The following is a 17945-nucleotide window of genomic DNA, read 5'->3' as shown; positions in this document are numbered from 1 at the left end:
TGTGTGTGTGAGTCCGTGTGAGTCTGTGTGTGTCCGTGTGTGTGTGAGTCTGTGTGTGTCCGTGTGTGCGTGAGTCTGTGTGTGATTGTGTGTGTGTGAGTCCGTGTGAGTCTGTGTGTGTCCGTGTGTGTGTGAGTCTGTGTGTGATTGTGTGTGTGTGAGTCCGTGTGAGTCTGTGTGTGTCCGTGTGTGTGTGAGTCTGTGTGTGATTGTGTGTGTGTGAGTCTGTGTGTGTGAGTCTGTGTGTGTGTGAGTCTGTGTGTGTCCGTGTGTGTGTGAGTCTGTGTGTGTGTGAGTCCGTGTGAGTCTGTGTGTGTGAGTCTGTGTGTGTGTGAGTCTGTGTGTGTCCGTGTGTGCGTGAGTCTGTGTGTGATTGTGTGTGTGTGAGTCCGTGTGAGTCTGTGTGTGTGAGTCTGTGTGTGATTGTGTGTGTGTGAGTCCGTGTGAGTCTGTGTGTGTCCGTGTGTGTGTGAGTCTGTGTGTGTCCGTGTGTGCGTGAGTCTGTGTGTGATTGTGTGTGTGTGAGTCCGTGTGAGTCTGTGTGTGTGAGTCTGTGTGTGATTGTGTGTGTGTGAGTCCGTGTGAGTCTGTGTGTGTCCGTGTGTGTGTGAGTCTGTGTGTGTGAGTCTGTGTGTGTCCGTGTGTGCGTGAGTCTGTGTGTGATTGTGTGTGTGTGAGTCCGTGTGAGTCTGTGTGTGTCCGTGTGTGTGTGAGTCTGTGTGTGATTGTGTGTGTGTGAGTCCGTGTGAGTCTGTGTGTGTCCGTGTGTGTGTGAGTCTGTGTGTGATTGTGTGTGTGTGAGTCTGTGTGTGTGAGTCTGTGTGTGTGTGAGTCTGTGTGTGTCCGTGTGTGTGTGTGTGAGTCCGTGTGAGTCTGTGTGTGTGAGTCTGTGTGTGTCTGTGTGTGTGTGAGTCTGTGTGTGTGTGAGTCCGTGTGAGTCTGTGTGTGTGAGTCTGTGTGTGTGTGTGTCTGTGTGTGTCCGTGTGTGTGTGTGTCTGTGTGAGAGTCTGTGTCCGTGTGTATGTGTGAGAGTGTGTGTGTGTCCGTGTGTGTGTCCTTGTGTGCGTGTGCATGTGATTGTGTGTGTGCGTGTGCATGTGATTGTGTGTGTGTGTGCGTGTGCATGTGATTGTGTGTGTGTGTACACGTGTGTGTGTACGTGGCTGCGTCTATGTGCGCGGGTGTGTGGGGTTGGTAAAGACTGAGCTCCTTCTACAATTGGCTGATACCTTGTCAGGTGACCAATGGTGGGCAGGGTTTTAGATCATTGGTGTGGGGTAGGCCGGGGTTGTTGTCATGTGACAGCCTGCAGCCAACCGTGATTGGTCAGTATTGCCCATTTGCTGTGATTGAGCTGTGACAGATGGAGACCATTCGGCCCACTCAGCATGTGCCAGCTCTCCACAGGGATAATCCTCCGAGTGCCATGCTCCTGGCACCTCCTGCTGTGACCCTGCACAAAGGTTCTTATGCCCTCCTGAAACAGCCTGGGCTTTAATGTTTGCAGATTCCGGTACCCACACACACACACGTGTACACACACACACACACACACACACACACACACACACATGTGTACACACACACACACACACGTGTACACACACACACACACACACACACACACACACACACACATGTGTACACACACACACACACGTGTACACACACACACACACACACACACACACATGTGTACACACACACACACACGTGTACACACACACACACACGTGTACACACACACACACACACACACACGTGTACACACACACACACACACACACACACACACATGTGTACACACACACACACACGTGTACACACACACATGTGTACACACACACGTATGCACACACACATGCATGTACACACACGTACACACACACATGCACACACACACACACACACACACACACACGTACACACACACACACACACATACATACACACACACACACACACACACACACACGTACACACATAGAACATAGAACATTACAGCACAGTACAGGCCCTTCGGCCCTCGATGTTGTGCCGACCTGTCATACCGATCTGAAGCCCATCTAACCTACACTATTCCATGTGCGTCCATATGCTTATCCAATGACGACTTAAATGTACCCAAAGTTGGCGAATCTACTACCGTTGCAGGCAAAGCCTTCCATTCCCTTACTACTCTCTGAGTAAAGAAACTACCTCTGACATCTGTCCTATATCTTTCACCCCTCAATTTAAAGCTATGCCCCCTCGTGCTCGCCGTCAACATCCTAGGAAAAAGGCTCTCCCTATCCACCCTATCTAACCCTCTGATTATTTTATATGTTTCTATTAAGTCACCTCTCAACCTTCTTCTCTCTAACGAAAACAGCCTCAAGTCCCTCAGCCTTTCCTCGTAAGACCTTCCCTCCACACCAGGCAACATCCTAGTAAATCTCCTCTACACCCTTTCCAAAGCTTCCACATCCTTCTTATAATGCGGTGACCAGAATTGTACACAATACTCCAAGTGCGGCCGCACCAGAGTTTTGTACAGCTTCACCATAACCTCTTGGTTCCGGAACTTGATCCCTCTATTAATAAAAGCTAAAACACTGAATGCCTTCTTAACAGCCCTGTCAACCTGGGTGGCAACTTTCAAGGATCTGTGTACATGGACACTGAGATCTCTCTGCACGTCTACACTACCTAGTACACACACACACACACACACACACACACACACACACACACACACACACACACACACGTACACACACATACACACACACTAACACACACACACACTAACACACGTGCGCACACACACGCTCACACTCATACGCTCACACACACATGCGCGCGCACACACAGACACATATACAGAGGCTCCTCAACACAATGTCCATCACAGAGCCATTTCCAAAGATCAGGGACAGTGCAGGAGGTTGTGAAAGGATACAGCAGGATACAGATCAGCTGCGGATATGGGGTTTAATCCGGGTCAGTGTGAGGTGCTGCGCTTTGGGAGATCACTTGTTAAGGAAAAGTATACAGTTAGTGGCAGGACATTGAACAGCGTCGATGTGCAGAGGGATCGAGGGGTTTAAGTCCAGAGCTCCCTGAGAGCAGCCACACAGCAGATCGGCTGGCAAAGCAGGCATATGGGATGTCAGCCTTTATCGGTCGCGGAACTGAGAACAAGGGTCAGGGTGTCACGTTGCAGCTTTATGAGACTTTGGTCAGGCTATGCTTAGAGTATTGTGTTCAGTTCAGGTCGCCACATCTCAGGAAGGACGTGGGGGTTTTAGGGAGGGTGCAGAAGGGGTTTACCCGGATACTGCCCAGATTAGAGGGTGTGAGCTATGAGGAGTGGCTGGAAAACTCAGGGTGTTTTCTCTGGAGCAGTAGAGTCGGAAGAAAGACTGGAAAGAAGTCTATAAAATCCTGAGATTCATGGATAGGGTTGATGGTCAGAGTTGAAATGGCTAATACTTGGGGGGGGCATACATTAAGGTGAGGGGGGAATGTTCAAAGGCGATGTGAGGGACAAGTTTTTTACGCAGAGAGTGGTAGGAGTCTGGAAGGCACTGCCAGGGGATGGTGGGGGCAGATACAATTGGGTCGTTTAAGGGACTTTTAGATAAGCACATGAATATGCAAGAAATGAAGGGTTATGGACCAAGGGCAGGCAGAAAGGATTCATTTCATTTGGTGTCATGTTTGGCACAACATGATGGGCCGAAGGGCCTATTCCTGTGATGTGCTGCTGTATGTACTTTGCAGATAGAAAGAATATGGGCACACTCTATGCCTGTTACACCCCCCCATAAAGCAGGGGGCATCCATTTGCTGGTTCATTTCTCAGGGCAATGGCTTGTTGGTGGTTAACTGTCAATCGTCAGGAGCTGGTGCATTTTCTCTGGCTGATCAGCGCTGTGCCTGCATGCAGCCTAAATGTTGTTTGTTTCTCTTAGTCTCAGCGATTTGGCGTTCTTGCAAAGGGTCCTGGTGGCATGGGGTGGAGCCCTCAGTCATGCACGCGCACTCTGACTGTGTTCTTTGCACCTCTCTTCTGTCTCCCAATGACACCCCGCCCCCCCCACCCCCCCCCCCATCAAATGCAGAGTTCTGGACGTCGTCCCTCAACGTGCGGGAGCCCCCTGAGGTGGAGGAGTGCGGTGATGGGTCCCCCCAGGAGACGGGCCCTCCTGAGTCGCCGGTCCTGCTGCTGCTCCAAGGACCCCTCAGGACGAGGTGCCCGGGGGAGGTGGGGAACGCCACCCAGAGCGGGGCCCTCAGCTTCGTCAACCCCCTCTTCGAGAGCAGGTGTAAGGGCAGGAGGGGGCTCTTCAAGGGCAGCATCAAGGTGCGGGTCTCGACGGAGAACTCGGGCACCCTCTCGCCCCCCTCTGAGCCCCCTCCCCCTGTCCCCTGCCAGGAGGGGGAGGGGGAGAGCGAGGGCGGGGCCAGCCCGGGGCACCCCCCCTTGCCCGAACCCGAGGGGGCCTACCAACGCCCACGCACCCCCATCCCTCCCCCCCGCCTCAAAAAGAGGCTGAAGACCCGGGGCACCTCTTCCGAGGGGGGGTACCGGGTGCCCCTCCCAGCCAGGCCCCCCCAGGAGGAGGGGGAGGGGGAGGCCGAGGGGGGGCAGCGGCTGAGCGACAGCAATTCCTCGGAGGGCCTGGAGCTCCTGGAGGGTGGGGACCCCCCCCAGATCGGGGACATGGACACTCACTCGCTCAGCAGCCTGGAGGAGGAGGAGGAGGAGGAGAGGGGGGTGGCGGGTGGGGAGAAGGAGGGCGGAGCGGAGAGCGCTGGCGGGGGCGAGCCCCAGACTGAGCCGGCCCCTGAGAATCCCCGGACCCTGGGCAGGTCTCGGAGCGTCCGGTGGGATGTCCGGAAGCCGCTCCGGAAGGTTCTGAGCTCCTTCGCAGGCCCCGAGAGGAGGCTGGTGCATTGGGCACAGGAGCAAGCAAAGGACGGGGGCACGTCGGTGGGGACCCTGGTCCAGGGCTTCGTGGGCAGCCTTCAGGACGCGGGCACGGACCCCCGGGGCAGCGCCCAGCTCCTCCAGAACATCCGAAACTTCATGACACACACCAGGAGCTTCCTGAGCCACGGTGCTGAACTCGACCCATCGCTGGACAACGTGCTGGAGGAGGGCGAGAGGGGTAAGAACCCAGGCGGCGGGGGGGGGGGGGGGGGTGCGGGGGGAACGCACAGCTAGGGGCCGGAGGGGGTTACAGAGATAGGGAGGGGGTGACAGAGATAGGGAGGGGGTGTAGGGGCTGGAGGAGGTGACAGAGATAGGGAGGGGTGTAGGGGATGGAGTGGGTGACAGAGATAGGGAGGGGGTGTAGGGGCTGGAGGGTGAGACAGAGATAGGGAGGGGGTGTAGGTGCCGGAGGGGGTGACAGAGATAGGGAGGGGGTATGGGTCAGCGATCCAGGGAGTGGCGGTAGGCGGTTGGGTCCGGGGTGAGGTTGGGTTGAGGAGGGTGGGGTAGTAGAGTGTGGAAATTCGCAGAACGTCGGGGGGAGCAGGCGGCAGAGAGCCAGAATGGCCCGGTTTGGAGGGAACTGGGGCGCGGGTGAGGGTTCCTGCAGCCAAAGGGCTACAACGAGGGCCAGGGTGGGAAAGCTGGGGACAGCGAGGTTGATTGGAGCAGAGCCTTCGCGCTCCACGCCGCCCCCCCCACCCCCCTTCAGTTTGAGCTGACCATGTGCGCGGTGGATTCCTTGCAGATCGCCTCCTGGAGGTGGCCATGCACAAGATCATCCTGAAACCGCTGAAAGGTTGGATTGATGCTCGCCTGAGGGAGGTCCACACTGCCGATGGTTCCCTTCAACAGCTCAGGGAAAACATGCGACTGGTGAGGCTTGGGGGACCACAGGCCCTGGGCCTACGCTGCAGCATCTCTGACCCTGGAGCCCTCGAGAAGATCAAACACAAGTTTACTCTCCTGCAGAAGACGTACTCCCCCGTCAAGAAAGTCCACCTCCTCCTGCAGGCCATGAAACTTATCTGTGATCGGGTCAAAGCAGCAGAAGGTACTAACTCCCTTTACACTGTCTCCAACCCCCCCTCCCCGCCATCACACACGCCCCAGGGACAGGGACAGCACGGGGTGAGCTGCAGAGTAAAGCTCCCTCTACACTGTCCCCGCCATCAAACACTCCCAGGACAGGGACAGCATGGGGGTTAGATACAGAGTAAAGCTTCCTCTACACTGTCCCTGCCATCAAACACTCCCAGGGACAGGGACAGCACGGGGTTAGATACAGAATAAAGCTCCCTCTACACTGTCCCCCCCATCAAACACTCCCAGGGACAGGGACAGCACGGGGTTAGATGCAGAGTAAAGCTTCCTCTACACTGTCCCCCCCATCAAACACTCCCAGGGACAGGGACAGCACGGGGTTAGATACAGAATAAAGCTCCCTCTACACTGTCCCCCCCATCAAACACTCCCAGGGACAGGGACAGCACGGGGTTAGATGCAGAGTAAAGCTTCCTCTACACTGTCCCCCCCATCAAACACTCCCAGGGATAGGGACAGCATGGGGTTAGCTGCAGAGTAAAGCTCCCTCTACACTGTCCCCCCCATCAAACATTCCCAGGACAGGGACAGCATGGGGTTAGATACAGAGTAAATCTCCCTCTACACTCTCCCATCAAACACTCCCAGGGACAGGGACAGCACAGGGTTAGATACAGAGTAAAGCTCCCTCTACACTGTCGCCCCCATCAAACACTCCCAGGGACAGGGACAGCACAGGGTTAGATACAGAGTAAAGCTCCCTCTACACTGTCGCCCCCATCAAACACTCCCAGGGACAGGGACAGCACAGGGTTAGATACAGAGTAAAGCTCCCTCTACACTGTCGCCCCCATCAAACACTCCCAGGGACAGGGACAGCACAGGGTTAGATACAGAGTAAAGCTCCCTCTACACTGTGTAGATAATGATGGGTAGGTGTGTGGTGATTATAACCGATGGTTACATTGTGCTGCCTCCTCAGTTATGCCCCTCCCCTTCCCCGGCCCAGTGCGGAGGGAGTTGGGTGTGAGTGGCAGTGCATGGGGTGTTGGGAGGGGTAGCAGGGAGAGGGAGTTGGGTGGGTAGCAGGGAGTGGCAGTGCAGAGGGAGTTGGGCGGGTAGCAGGGAGTAGGAGTTGGCGGGGAGTGGTGGTGCAGAGGGAGTTAGGGGGATGTAGCAGGGAGAGGGAGTTGGGGGGGATGGTGGTGCAGAGGGAGTTGGGGCAGGGTTTAGTGGGTAGAGGGAGTCGGGGCCGGCGGTGTAGCAGGGAGAGGGATTCCTGCTAACACCCGCTACAAGGGGAAGAGTGAGACGGGGCCGGCGGGGTAGCCAGTACAGGGAGTCGGGGCCGGTGGGGTAGCCGGTACAGGGAGTTGGGGCCGACGGGGTAACTGGCACAGGGAGTCAGGGCCGGCAGTGTGGCTGGTAGAGGTAGTCGGGGCTGGTGGGGTAGCCGGTCGAGAGAGTCGGGGCCAGCGTTGTAGCGGGTAGAGTGAGACGGGGCCGGCAGGGTAGCCAGTACAGGGAGTCGGGGCCGGTGGTGGAGCGGTACAGGGAGCCGGGCTGGCGGGTAACTGCCTGTAGAGGAGGTCGGGGCCGGCGGTGTAGTGGTACAGGGAGCCGGGCCGGCGGGTAACTGCCTGTAGAGGGAGCCGAGCTGGCGGTGTGGCAGTACAGGATGTCGGGGCCGGTGGTGTGGCAGTACAGGGAGCCGGGCGAGCGGTGTAGCGGTACAGGAAGCCAGGCTGGCGGTGTAGTGGTACAGAGAGCCGGGCGGGTGGTGTAGCGGTACAGGGAGCCGGGCGGGTGGTGTAGCGGTACAGGGAGTCAGGGCCGGCGGTGTAGCGGTACAGGGAGCCGGGTGGGCGGTGTAGTGGTACAGGGAGCCAGGCTGGCGGTGTAGTGGTACAGGGAGCCGGGCGGGTGGTGCAGCGGTACAGGGAGCCAGGCGGGTGGTGTAGCGGTACAGGGAGTCGGGGCCGGCGGTGTAGCGGTCCAGGGAGCCGGGTGGGCGGTGTAGCGGTACAGGGAGCCGGGCCGGCGGGTAACTGCCTGTAAAGGGAGCCGGGCCGGCGGGTAACTGCCTGTGTTGCTGGGCCCAGGCCTACACTATGGAGCTGACGAGTTCCTGCCGACTCTGTCCTACACCATCGCTGCGTGTGACCTGCCCGAGCTGTCCCTCGAGGCCGAGTACATGATGGAGCTGCTGGACCAGGCCGAGCTGACTGGGGAAGGTAGGGACCTGCAGGCGTCGCGCGCGTGAATACTAGCCCTACCACAGGCCTCCTCCTGTTCCTGTGGGACAGCCTCGAGGACGGGGCCGAATGGCCTCCCGTTACTGTGGGCAGGCTGGAGGAGGGGGCTGAATGGCCTCCTGTTCCTGTGGGACAGGCTGGAGGAGGGGGGCTGACTGGCCTCCTGTTCCTGTGGGACAGGCTGGAGGAGGGGAGGGGGAACGGCCTCCTGTTCCTGTGGGGCAGGCTGGAGGAGGGGGGGGGGAACGGCCTCCTGTTCCTGTGGGGCAGGCTGGAGCAGTGGGGGGGAACGGCCTCCTGTTCCTGTGGGGCAGGCTGGAGGAGGGGGGGGGGAACGGCCTCCTGTTCCTGTGGGGCAGGCTGGAGGAGGGGGGGGGAAACGGCCTCCTGTTCCTGTGGGGCAGGCTGGAGCAGGGCCCGGGGTTTATCCCATCCTCCCCCTCTCTCCGTGTGTCTCCCTCCCTGATGCCCCTCTCCTTCGGAAAGTCCCTGGTGAATCTGCCCCCCCCGACCCCCGCAACCCCAACCCTTCCAGACAGACCACAGCAACTCACTCCTCACCTCCCACCCCCCCTCCCCTCGGGATCTATTCCCAATTCCCGACAATCCGTGTCCCTCGGGAGACCGACCCTCCTCCTGCAGCCGCGGCCAGTTTGTCCCTCACCGTGACTCCGTCCAACAGCGCCCGCTCCCCCCCACCCACCGAACCATTCCCCTCTCCGAGGGGATCGATCCCGGCCTCTCTCCGCACTCACTCCTCCCTGGGCTGGCTCCAGTGAATCTCCCTCCGCGTTCTCTCCCAGGCTCTCGCCACCTTTCCCAAAGTGTGGGGCTCCGGGGAAACCCCTCGGGAATTAGCCGGGGTGTGTTGGGGGGGTGGTGTCGGGGTGTGTTGTGGTGGCAGGGTTCTGGTTGAATCCGGATCTGAAGGTGGGCTACGGCGCTCGGAACGTCACCTCTGGGCTTTGCTTCCCGCGGCCGACACTCACTGAGGTCCACGGTGCCTCGGTTTACAGACAATAAGACAATTGGTGCAGGAGTAGGCCATTCAGCCCTTTGAGCCAGCACCACCATTCATTATGATCATGGCTGATCATCCACAATCAGTATCCTGTGGCTGCCTCATCCCCATAATCAGTATCCTGTTTCTGCTTTAACCCCATAACCCTTGATTCCACTATCTTTAAGAGCTCTATCCATCTCTTTCTTGAAAGCATCCAGAGACAGTTGGCCTCCACTGCCTTCTGGGGCAGAGCATTCCATATATCCACCACTCTCTGGGTGAAGACGTTTCTCCTCAACTCTGTTCTAAATGGCCTACCCCTTATTTTTAAACTGTGTCCTCTGGTTCTGGACTCCCCCATCAGCGGAAACATGCTTCATGCCTCCACAGTGTCCAATCCCTTAATAATCTTATACGTCTCAATCAGATCCCCTCTCATCCTTCTAAACTCAAGAGTATACAAGCCCAGTCGCTCCAATCTTTCAACATATGATAGTCCCGCCATTCCGGGAATTGACCTTGTGAACCTACGCTGCACTCCCTCAAGAGCAAGAATGTCCTTCCTCAAATTTGGAGACCAAAACTGCACACAATACTCCAGGTGCGGTCTCATCAGGGCCCTGTACAGCTGCAGAAGGACCTCTTTGCTCCTATACTCAATTCCTCTTGTTATGAAGGCCTGCGTGCCATTAGCCTTCTTCACTGCCTGCTGTACCTGCATGCTTGCTTTCACTGACTGATGTACAAGAACACCTAGATCTCGTTGTGCTTCCCCTTTACCTAACTTGACTCCATTGAGATAGTAATCTGCCTTCCTGTTCTTGCCACCAAAGTGGATAAGCACACATTTATCCACATTAAACTGCATCTGCCATGCATCTGTCCACTCACCGAGCCTGTCCAAGTCACCCTGTATTCTCATAACATCCTCCTCACGTTTCACACTGCCACCCAGCTTTGTGTCATCAGCAAATTTGTTAATATTACTGTTAATGCCTTTGTCTATATCGTTAATATATATCGTAAACAGCTGCGGTCCCAGCACCGAACCTTGTGGTACCCCACTGGTCACTGCCTGCCATTCCGAAAGGGACCCGTTTATCACTACTCTTTGCTTCCTGTCAGCCACTCAATTTTCAATCCAACTCAGTATTTTGCCCCCAATATCATGTGCCCTAATTTTGTTCACTAATCTCCTATGCGGGACTTTACCAAAGGCTTTCTGAAAATCCAGGTACATTACATCCACTGGCTCTCCCTTATCCATCTTCATAGATACATCCTCAAAAAATTCCAGAAGATTAGTCAAGCACGATTTCCCCTTCGTAAATCCATGCTGACTCTGACCTATCCTGTTGCTGCTATCCAAATGAGTCGTAATTCCATCTTTTATAATTGACTCCAGCATCTTTCCCACCACTGACGACGTCAGGCTAACCGGTCTGTAATTCCCTGCTTTCTCTCTCCCTCCTTTCTTGAAAAGTGGGACAACATTTGCCACCCTCCAATCCACAGGAACTGATCCTGAATCTATAGAACCTTGGAAAATAATTACCAATGCGTCCACAATTTCTAGAGCCACCTCCTTAAGTACCCTGGGATGCAGACCATCAGGTCCCGGGGACTCATTGGCCTTCAGACCCAACAGTCTATCCAACACCATTTCCTGCCTGATATAAATTCCCTTCAGTTCATCCATTAGCCTAGGTCCTTCAGCCACTACTGCATCTGGGAGATTGCTTGTGCCTTCCCTAGTGAAGACAGATCCAAAGCATTAGGTCTATAAAATGTGAGGCTGGATGAACACAGCAGGCCAAGCAGCATCTCAGGAGCACACAAGCTGACGTTTCGGGCCTAGACCCTTCATCATCCTCTCTGATGAAGGGTCTAGGCCCGAAACGTCAGCTTTTGTGCTCCTGAGATGCTGCTTGGCCTGCTGTGTTCATCCAGCCTCACATTTTATTATCTTGGAATCTCCAGCATCTGCAGTTCCCATTATCTCCAAAGCATTAGGTCTTGTGGGGGAGACACACTGCACGGGAGCGGACTCTTCGGCCCATCCAGTCCATGCTGAACGTGATCCCAAACTAAGCTGGTCCCACCCGGTTGCTCCTGGCCCGCCTCGCTCCAAACCTTTCCCCCGCTCACGAACTTACCCACGTGTCTCTGAAACATTATACGTGCGGCCACCGCTTCCTCGGGAATTACATTCCACGCGCGACGCAGCCTCTGTGCGAAATAAATTAGCCTTTCGCGACATTTTTAAACCTCCTTCCTCCAAAAGATGTGCCCTGCAGTCGTGAAATACCCCCCCGCAGGGGGTAAAAACACCCGCCATTCACTCTATCTGTACCCCTCATGATTTTGCAAACTTCTCTCAGGTTGCCTCTCCCTCTCCGACACTACAGTGGAAAACGGTCCCCACTTTTCCCTTATGTCTCAAACCGTCCGACGTTCCCGGTAAATCTCTCCAGTTTAATTGACGTCCTTTGTACAACGGTGGGGGGAGGTGCGATTTCTCCACGTCCTTTCTGAGCCGCTTCCCCCCTGTTGCAGGTGGTTACTACCTCACCAGTGTGTACGCCAGCGTGTTCGAGCTTCAGAACTTCCACGCCCACCGGGCTACGGGTGGCATCAGCCAGGAGATCCGGCATTCTCTCAAGCAGTGGCACAGGCGACGAAGAACCAATGAGCCAATGCCATCGATCGGCGACTTCCAGGTCAGTATACCCAGTCGCTCACGGTGGAGGGCGGGCAGGGAGGGGTGCGCGTGCCCCCTGCAGACCGGACGGTGTAGGGCCACACCTCCAGTGCCCCTCTGAGAGCCAGCCGCGGCTTAAGGGGGCGCCCAAAATGTTCGCAGAATCGCCCCGGGCGGGGAAAGAGGGAGGCCGGCCCGACGCGCCGATACTGTCCCTTCGACTGAGTGTTGTCTACGCCTGCCGGCCCAATTCCCCATATCCCTGCACATCCAGATACCCATCCAATACCCCTCTCTGATGCCCCAGTTGCCCCTCCCTAATGCCCCAATTGCTGCTCTGTAATTCCCCAATTGTCCCTCGCTAATGCCTCAATTGTCCCTCTCTTGCCTCAATTGCTGTGCTCTAATGCCCCAATTACCCCTTGCTAATGCCCAAATTGCCCCTCTTGAATTCCCCAATTGCCCCCTCTCTAATTTCCCAATTGCCCCTCTCTGTTGCCTCAATTGCTGCGCTCTAATGCCCCAGTTGCCCCCTCTAATGCCCCAGTTGCCCCCTCTAATTCCCCAATTGGCCCCTCTAATGCCCCAGTTGCCCCCTCTGTAATGCCCCAATTGCCCTCTCTGTAATTCTCCAGTTGCCCCCTCTCTAATTCCCCAGTTGCCCCTCTCTAATGCCCCAATTGCCCTCTCTTTAATTCCCCAGTTGCCCCCTCTGTAATTCCCCAATTGCCCTCTCTGTAATTCTGCAATTGCCCCCTCTAATGCCCCAGTTGTCCCCTCTAATGCCCCAGTTGTCCCCTCTAATGCCCCAGTTGCCCCCTCTCTAATGCCCCAGTTGCCCCCTCTGTAATTCCCCAATTGCCCCTCTCTAATGCCCCAGTTGGACCTTCATACCCCCTCCTTCAGTGCTCCCATTGGAGCAGACTCAATTAGTTCAGTTGGCTGAAAGGTTTTTGTTTAATTCATGAGGGGGTCGCTGGTCAGGCCGGCGTTTATTGCCCACCCCTAATTGCCCCAGAGGGCAGTAAAGAGGCCGCGGCATTGCTGTGGGACTGGAGTCACGTGTAGGCCCAGACCAGGTAAGGATGGCAGGTTCCTTCCCAAAGGAACATTAGTGAGCCAGGTTGGGGTTTTTCCGACAGTCGGTAATGGATTCTCGGTCATCGTTAGACTCTCGTTTCCCGTTTGTTTTGTGCCAACTGCCTGGGCCCAACTCTCTCCGTCACCTGAGGTCACTCTCCCCCCTCACCACGAGCTGCGGTGACCCTCAGGTTAAACGCCCCTTCCTCTAATGAGGTCCACGCTGACTTGTCCATGAGGCTTTTGTTTCTGACGTCGGCCTTGCTTCATTTCACACGCTCTTTTATCAGCGAGAACCCGTTCCCTCTCCGCTTCCTCTCTCCCAGGCTCTCTGACAAGTCTGAAAACCTCTCAGCCTCTTGTCCCCAGGGATAGCAGCCCCAGCCTCTCCCATCTATACTCCCAAGTCGGGATGGTGAGGGGCTCGGAGGGGAATGTGCTCGGAGGGTGGTGTTCTCATGTACCTGCTGCCCCTTGTCCTTCTGGATGGAAGTGGGTGGTGGGTTTGGAAGGTGCTGCCTGAGGGTCTTTGGTGAGTTTCTGCAGAGCACCTTGTAGATGGTACACACTGCTGCGACTGAGCGTCGGTGGGTGGGTGGGGGGGAGGGGTGCGCAGTGGGATGTCTGTGGACATGGTGCCGATACCCAGGGGCAAGTGGGGGGTATTCCATCCCACTCCTGATGTTCTTCTTTTCAATTCACTCTTGGGATGTGAGGTTCACCAGCTAGGCCAGCATATACCCCAGTCCCCAGGGTGACGATGTAGAGTAAGTCATGTTGCGTTGGGTCTGGAGTCACGTGTAGTGCCAGACCAGGGAAGGACATCACTGGATTGAATGGGCTTTTCCCCAACAATCGACAATGGCCGATTGAGATCACCTGCCGTGGCGGGGATTGGAACCAGGATCATAGAATCCTACTATACAGAGGAGACCCTTCGGCCCGTCCAGCCTGCACTGCCCAGGATATACTCCGACCTCCAAGGGGCCAACTTTCCCGCACTAGGCCCAGAGCCTTGAACATTATCTCATGCCAGGCTGTGAGGTTTCCCCCCCCACCTTCAGATACCCTCATTAAGCTCAGCCCCCTCCCCCACTGTCATCTGGGTGTAAAAATGTTTTTCCACAAATTCTCCCGGCTTTCAGCTTAAAATGAACCCAACCCCTTGTTATTGAGCCCTCATCTGAGGGGGACAGCTGCTTGCTACCGACCCTGTCCATGCCCCTCACAATCTTATAACCCCCTACCCCCCCACCAGCCTTCTCTGATCCAGTGAATATGCCTTGAGCCTCACTTGAGTCATAGAGTCACACAGCGCAGAAACAGAGCCTTCGGCCCATCCAGCCCGTGCTGACCGTAATCCCAAACAAAGCTACTCCCATCTGCCCGCTCCTGGCCCATATCCCTCCAAACATTTCCCTATCCATGTACTGATCCGAATGTCCTTTAAATGCTGTAAGTGTGCCCACACCCATCCCTTCCTCTGCCGTTCATTCTACACATGAACCACCCTCAGTGTAAAACATTTGCCCCTCAAACCCTATTTAAATCTCTCTCCTCTCACCTCAAAAATATCGCTGATTGTTTTGAACTCCCCCCACCCCTGGGGAGGAGACCCTCACCATTCACCTTCTGTGTATCCCTTACAATTTTATAAGTGTCTATAAGGTCACCCCTCAGCTTCCTGCGCTTGGGTCAGCAAAGTCCCAACCTACTCAGCCCCTTATAGACACAGAGATATACAGCACGGAAACAGGCCCTTCGGCCCAACCTGTCCATGCTGACCCAATATCCTAAATTAATCCCAGTCCCATTTCCCAGCATTTGGTCCATATCCCTCTAACCCCTTCCTATCCATGTCCCCATCCAGATTCCTTTTAAATGCTGTAACTGTACCAGCCCCCACCACTTCCTCTGGCAGCTCATTCCATACACGCACCACCCACATGTCCTTTTCCCCCCACCCCACCTTAACCCAATGCCCCTCTCGTTTTGGACTCCCCCCACCCTGGGGGAAAAGACCTTCATCGCTGAAGTGCTCCATGTCCCAGGAAGGGTCACCCGGCGTTAACTCTGTTTCTCCCCCTTCACAGGCGTGGCCAGACCTGCCGAGCTTTTCCAGCGACTTTCCTTTCTGTTCCTGGCTTACAGCATCCGCAGCTCTTTTGGGTTTTTTATTTATCCTGGAGAATCCCGTCCAGTGCTGTCACTTCCCTGCTGCAATGCGGAGACGGGCACCGCGCACAGTCCTCCAGCCTCACCGAGGCTCTGAGCAGCTCGGACATAACCTCAGCCCTTCTTTTTAAACCAACGCCACGGCTGATAAAGCTAAGGTCCCGTGTGGCCTTCTAAGGTCCTTCTATTGATGTCCTGCTGCTCTCAGGGCTCCATGGACAAGCCTCCCAAGATCCCTCTGTTCCTCTGAGCTTCCTCATGCCCTGCCGTTCACTGAGTACTCCCTGGTCTTCTTAATGTCTTCCAGAGTCCATCACCTCATGCCTACCAGGATAGGCACACACACACTGGCTCTCTCTCTCTCTCTCTGGACCGATAAGTGAGGGTGAATACCCCCAGGCCTTTGCCATCCCACCCCCCCCCCCCCCCCCCATGCTTTATTGATGGTGGCTGGCCTTTGGGGAGCCCGGCTCGCTGTGGTGATGGCTCCTAGTCTAAATCCAGCTTTTCTCCTCAGAACTTCCTGCGCGTGGCCTACCACGACCTGGGCAACGGTTGCACAGCCAAGACGCTGGTGGTGAGGCCGTGTGAGACGGCAGAGGAGGTGTGCCGGCTCTGCGCCCTCAAGTTCAAGGTCCAGGCTCCCGCCGAGCACAGGCTCTTCCTGGTGGTGGACAAAGCCTGGAGCCTGCTGGCCCCCGACTCTCGCCCGCAGCAGCTCAAGGCCGGCCTACAGGGGGGCCACTACCACTTTGTCTACAAGGCTGCAGGCCCGGGGAGGACCAGGGGGCCTGCCGGCGCCAAGCTCGTCCGGGACAACGCCATCGACCTGGGGGGAGAGCTCGGGCCCGAGGAGCAGCACCAGGCCTGAACAGGCTGGGCCTGCTGGTCTCCAGGGCAACGGGTAGGCCCGAACTCACAGGAGGCCCCTCTGTGTCTGTGTGTGTGTGTGTGTGTGTGTGAGCGAGTGAGTGTGTCTGTGTGTATGAGAGTGTGTGTGAGTGTGTGTGTGTGTGTGTGAGCGCGAGTGTGTGTGTGTGAGTATGTGTGTGTGTATGTGTGTGTGTGAGTGTGAGAGTGTGTGTGTGTGTGTGAGTGGGTGAGTGTGTGTGAGTGTGAGTGAGTGGGTGAGTGTGTGTGTGTGAACGTGTGTGTGTGTGAGAGAGAGTGTGTGAACGTGTGTGTGTGTGTGTGTGTGAACGTGTGTGTGTGAGAGAGAGAGTGTGTGAACGTGTGTGTGTGTGTGTGTGAGCGTGTATGTGTGTGTGTGTGTGTACGTGGGTGTGTGTGTGTGTGAGAGACTGTGTGTGTGTATACGTGTGTGTGTGTGAGTGTGTGTGTACGTGTGTGTGAGTGTGAGTGTGTGTGTGTGAGCATGTACGTGTGTGTGTGCGAGTGTGAGTGTGTACGTGGGTGTGTGTGTGTGAGAGTGTGTGTGAGTGTGTACGTGGGTGTGTGTGTGTGTGAGTGAGTGTGTATGTGTGTGAGTGAGTGTGTACGTGTGTGTGTGTGTGTGTATGTGTGTGAGTGAGTGTGTACGTGTGTGTGTGTGTGTGTATGTGTGTGTGTGTGAGTGTGTACGTGTGTGTGTGAGTGTGTGTGTACGTGTGTGTGTGAGAGTGTACGTGTGTGTGAGTGTGAGTGTGTACATGGGTGTGTGTGTGTACGTGAGTGTGTGTACGTGTGTGTGTGTGTGTGTACGTGTGTGTGTGTGTGTGTGAGTGTGTGTGAGTGTGTGTGTGTGGGTGGGTGGACCGTTCCCCCCTGCAGCAGTAACCTCTGAGTGAGTTATGTTGGTGAGGAGAGGGGAGAGAAACAGAATCTGAGGGAGAGAACGGCCTGATGCAGGGCTGCATCTTGCTTAAAGTCCAAGATAACGCTGACCGCGTGTAATTCTGACCCCGTTGGGCCCTCTGTGTGACAACTGCAAGTCGGAGCGTTGGTGGGGGGGGGGGGGGGGTGCCTCTCTATGTACACCAGGTAATATATGTTATATCTAAGATTTATTTTATCAATACATCAAGAGCTGGTCTCAAACAAACTCCTGCCTGCATTTTTCTGCCTCCTTTGAGCGTTTGGTTTTGACTGAAATGCAATGCGTGACCTGCAGGACATTTTTTTTGGGGGTGGGTGGGTTTGGACGAGGGTGGGGGTGTTCAGGACCACGCTGACACCGCGTGTGTGAGGTTCAGATGGAAATGACCATGCTGGGTCCCAGCCAAGCTGGCAAGGGGCCGGCTGCTGATACTGAGTGGCACCATTTTGGAGTTTGCTCTCAGCGATGGGATGTATTTATTTAATCTCATGTGTACTTTTGTGACAAAGTACAGGGAAAAGTGACATACAGTGTCCCCACTGCCCAGCGCCATCTCAAAACACAGCAAAGGGAACCCAAAAGGCAGAAATATAATCGCACGGTGTCTCAGTGGTTAGCGCTGCTCCCTCACGGCGCTGGGGACCCAGGTTCCATCCCCACCCTCGGGTGACTGTGTGGAGTTTGCACATTCTCCCTGTGTCTGTCTGGGGTTTCCTCCGGTTTCCTCCCACAGTCCAAAGATGTGCAGGTTAGGGTGGATTGGCCTTGCTAAATTGTCCCAGAGGTTAGAGAGATAAGGAGGGGCTTGGGATGGAGAGTGTGACAGAGATAGGGAGGGGGTGTTGGGGGCTGGAAGAAGTGACAGAGATAGGGAGGGGGTGTAGGGGCTG

General features: G+C 55.7%; 1 protein-coding gene across 1 annotated transcript in view; it reads left to right on the top strand.

Annotated features, from left to right (window-relative positions):
* LOC132208263 (ras and Rab interactor 2-like) overlaps positions 1-16767 on the top strand; it is a 42665-nt gene extending 25898 nt beyond the window's left edge. The window contains exons 6-10 of the mRNA XM_059643928.1: positions 4107-5156; positions 5730-6035; positions 8128-8259; positions 11840-12003; positions 15757-16767. Of these exons, the coding sequence (XP_059499911.1) occupies positions 4107-5156; positions 5730-6035; positions 8128-8259; positions 11840-12003; positions 15757-16110 (2006 nt within the window). The 3' untranslated portion in view covers positions 16111-16767. The remainder of the gene's footprint in view (positions 1-4106; positions 5157-5729; positions 6036-8127; positions 8260-11839; positions 12004-15756) is intronic.
* Positions 16768-17945: the final 1178 nt, after the last annotated feature.

This window comes from Stegostoma tigrinum, unplaced genomic scaffold, assembly GCF_030684315.1.
Source record: "Stegostoma tigrinum isolate sSteTig4 unplaced genomic scaffold, sSteTig4.hap1 scaffold_339, whole genome shotgun sequence".
In the NCBI taxonomy this organism is placed as follows: Eukaryota; Metazoa; Chordata; class Chondrichthyes; order Orectolobiformes; family Stegostomatidae; genus Stegostoma; species Stegostoma tigrinum.
The sequence above is the reverse complement of the archived record's forward strand: the minus strand, read 5'-3'. Positions and strand labels throughout refer to the sequence as shown.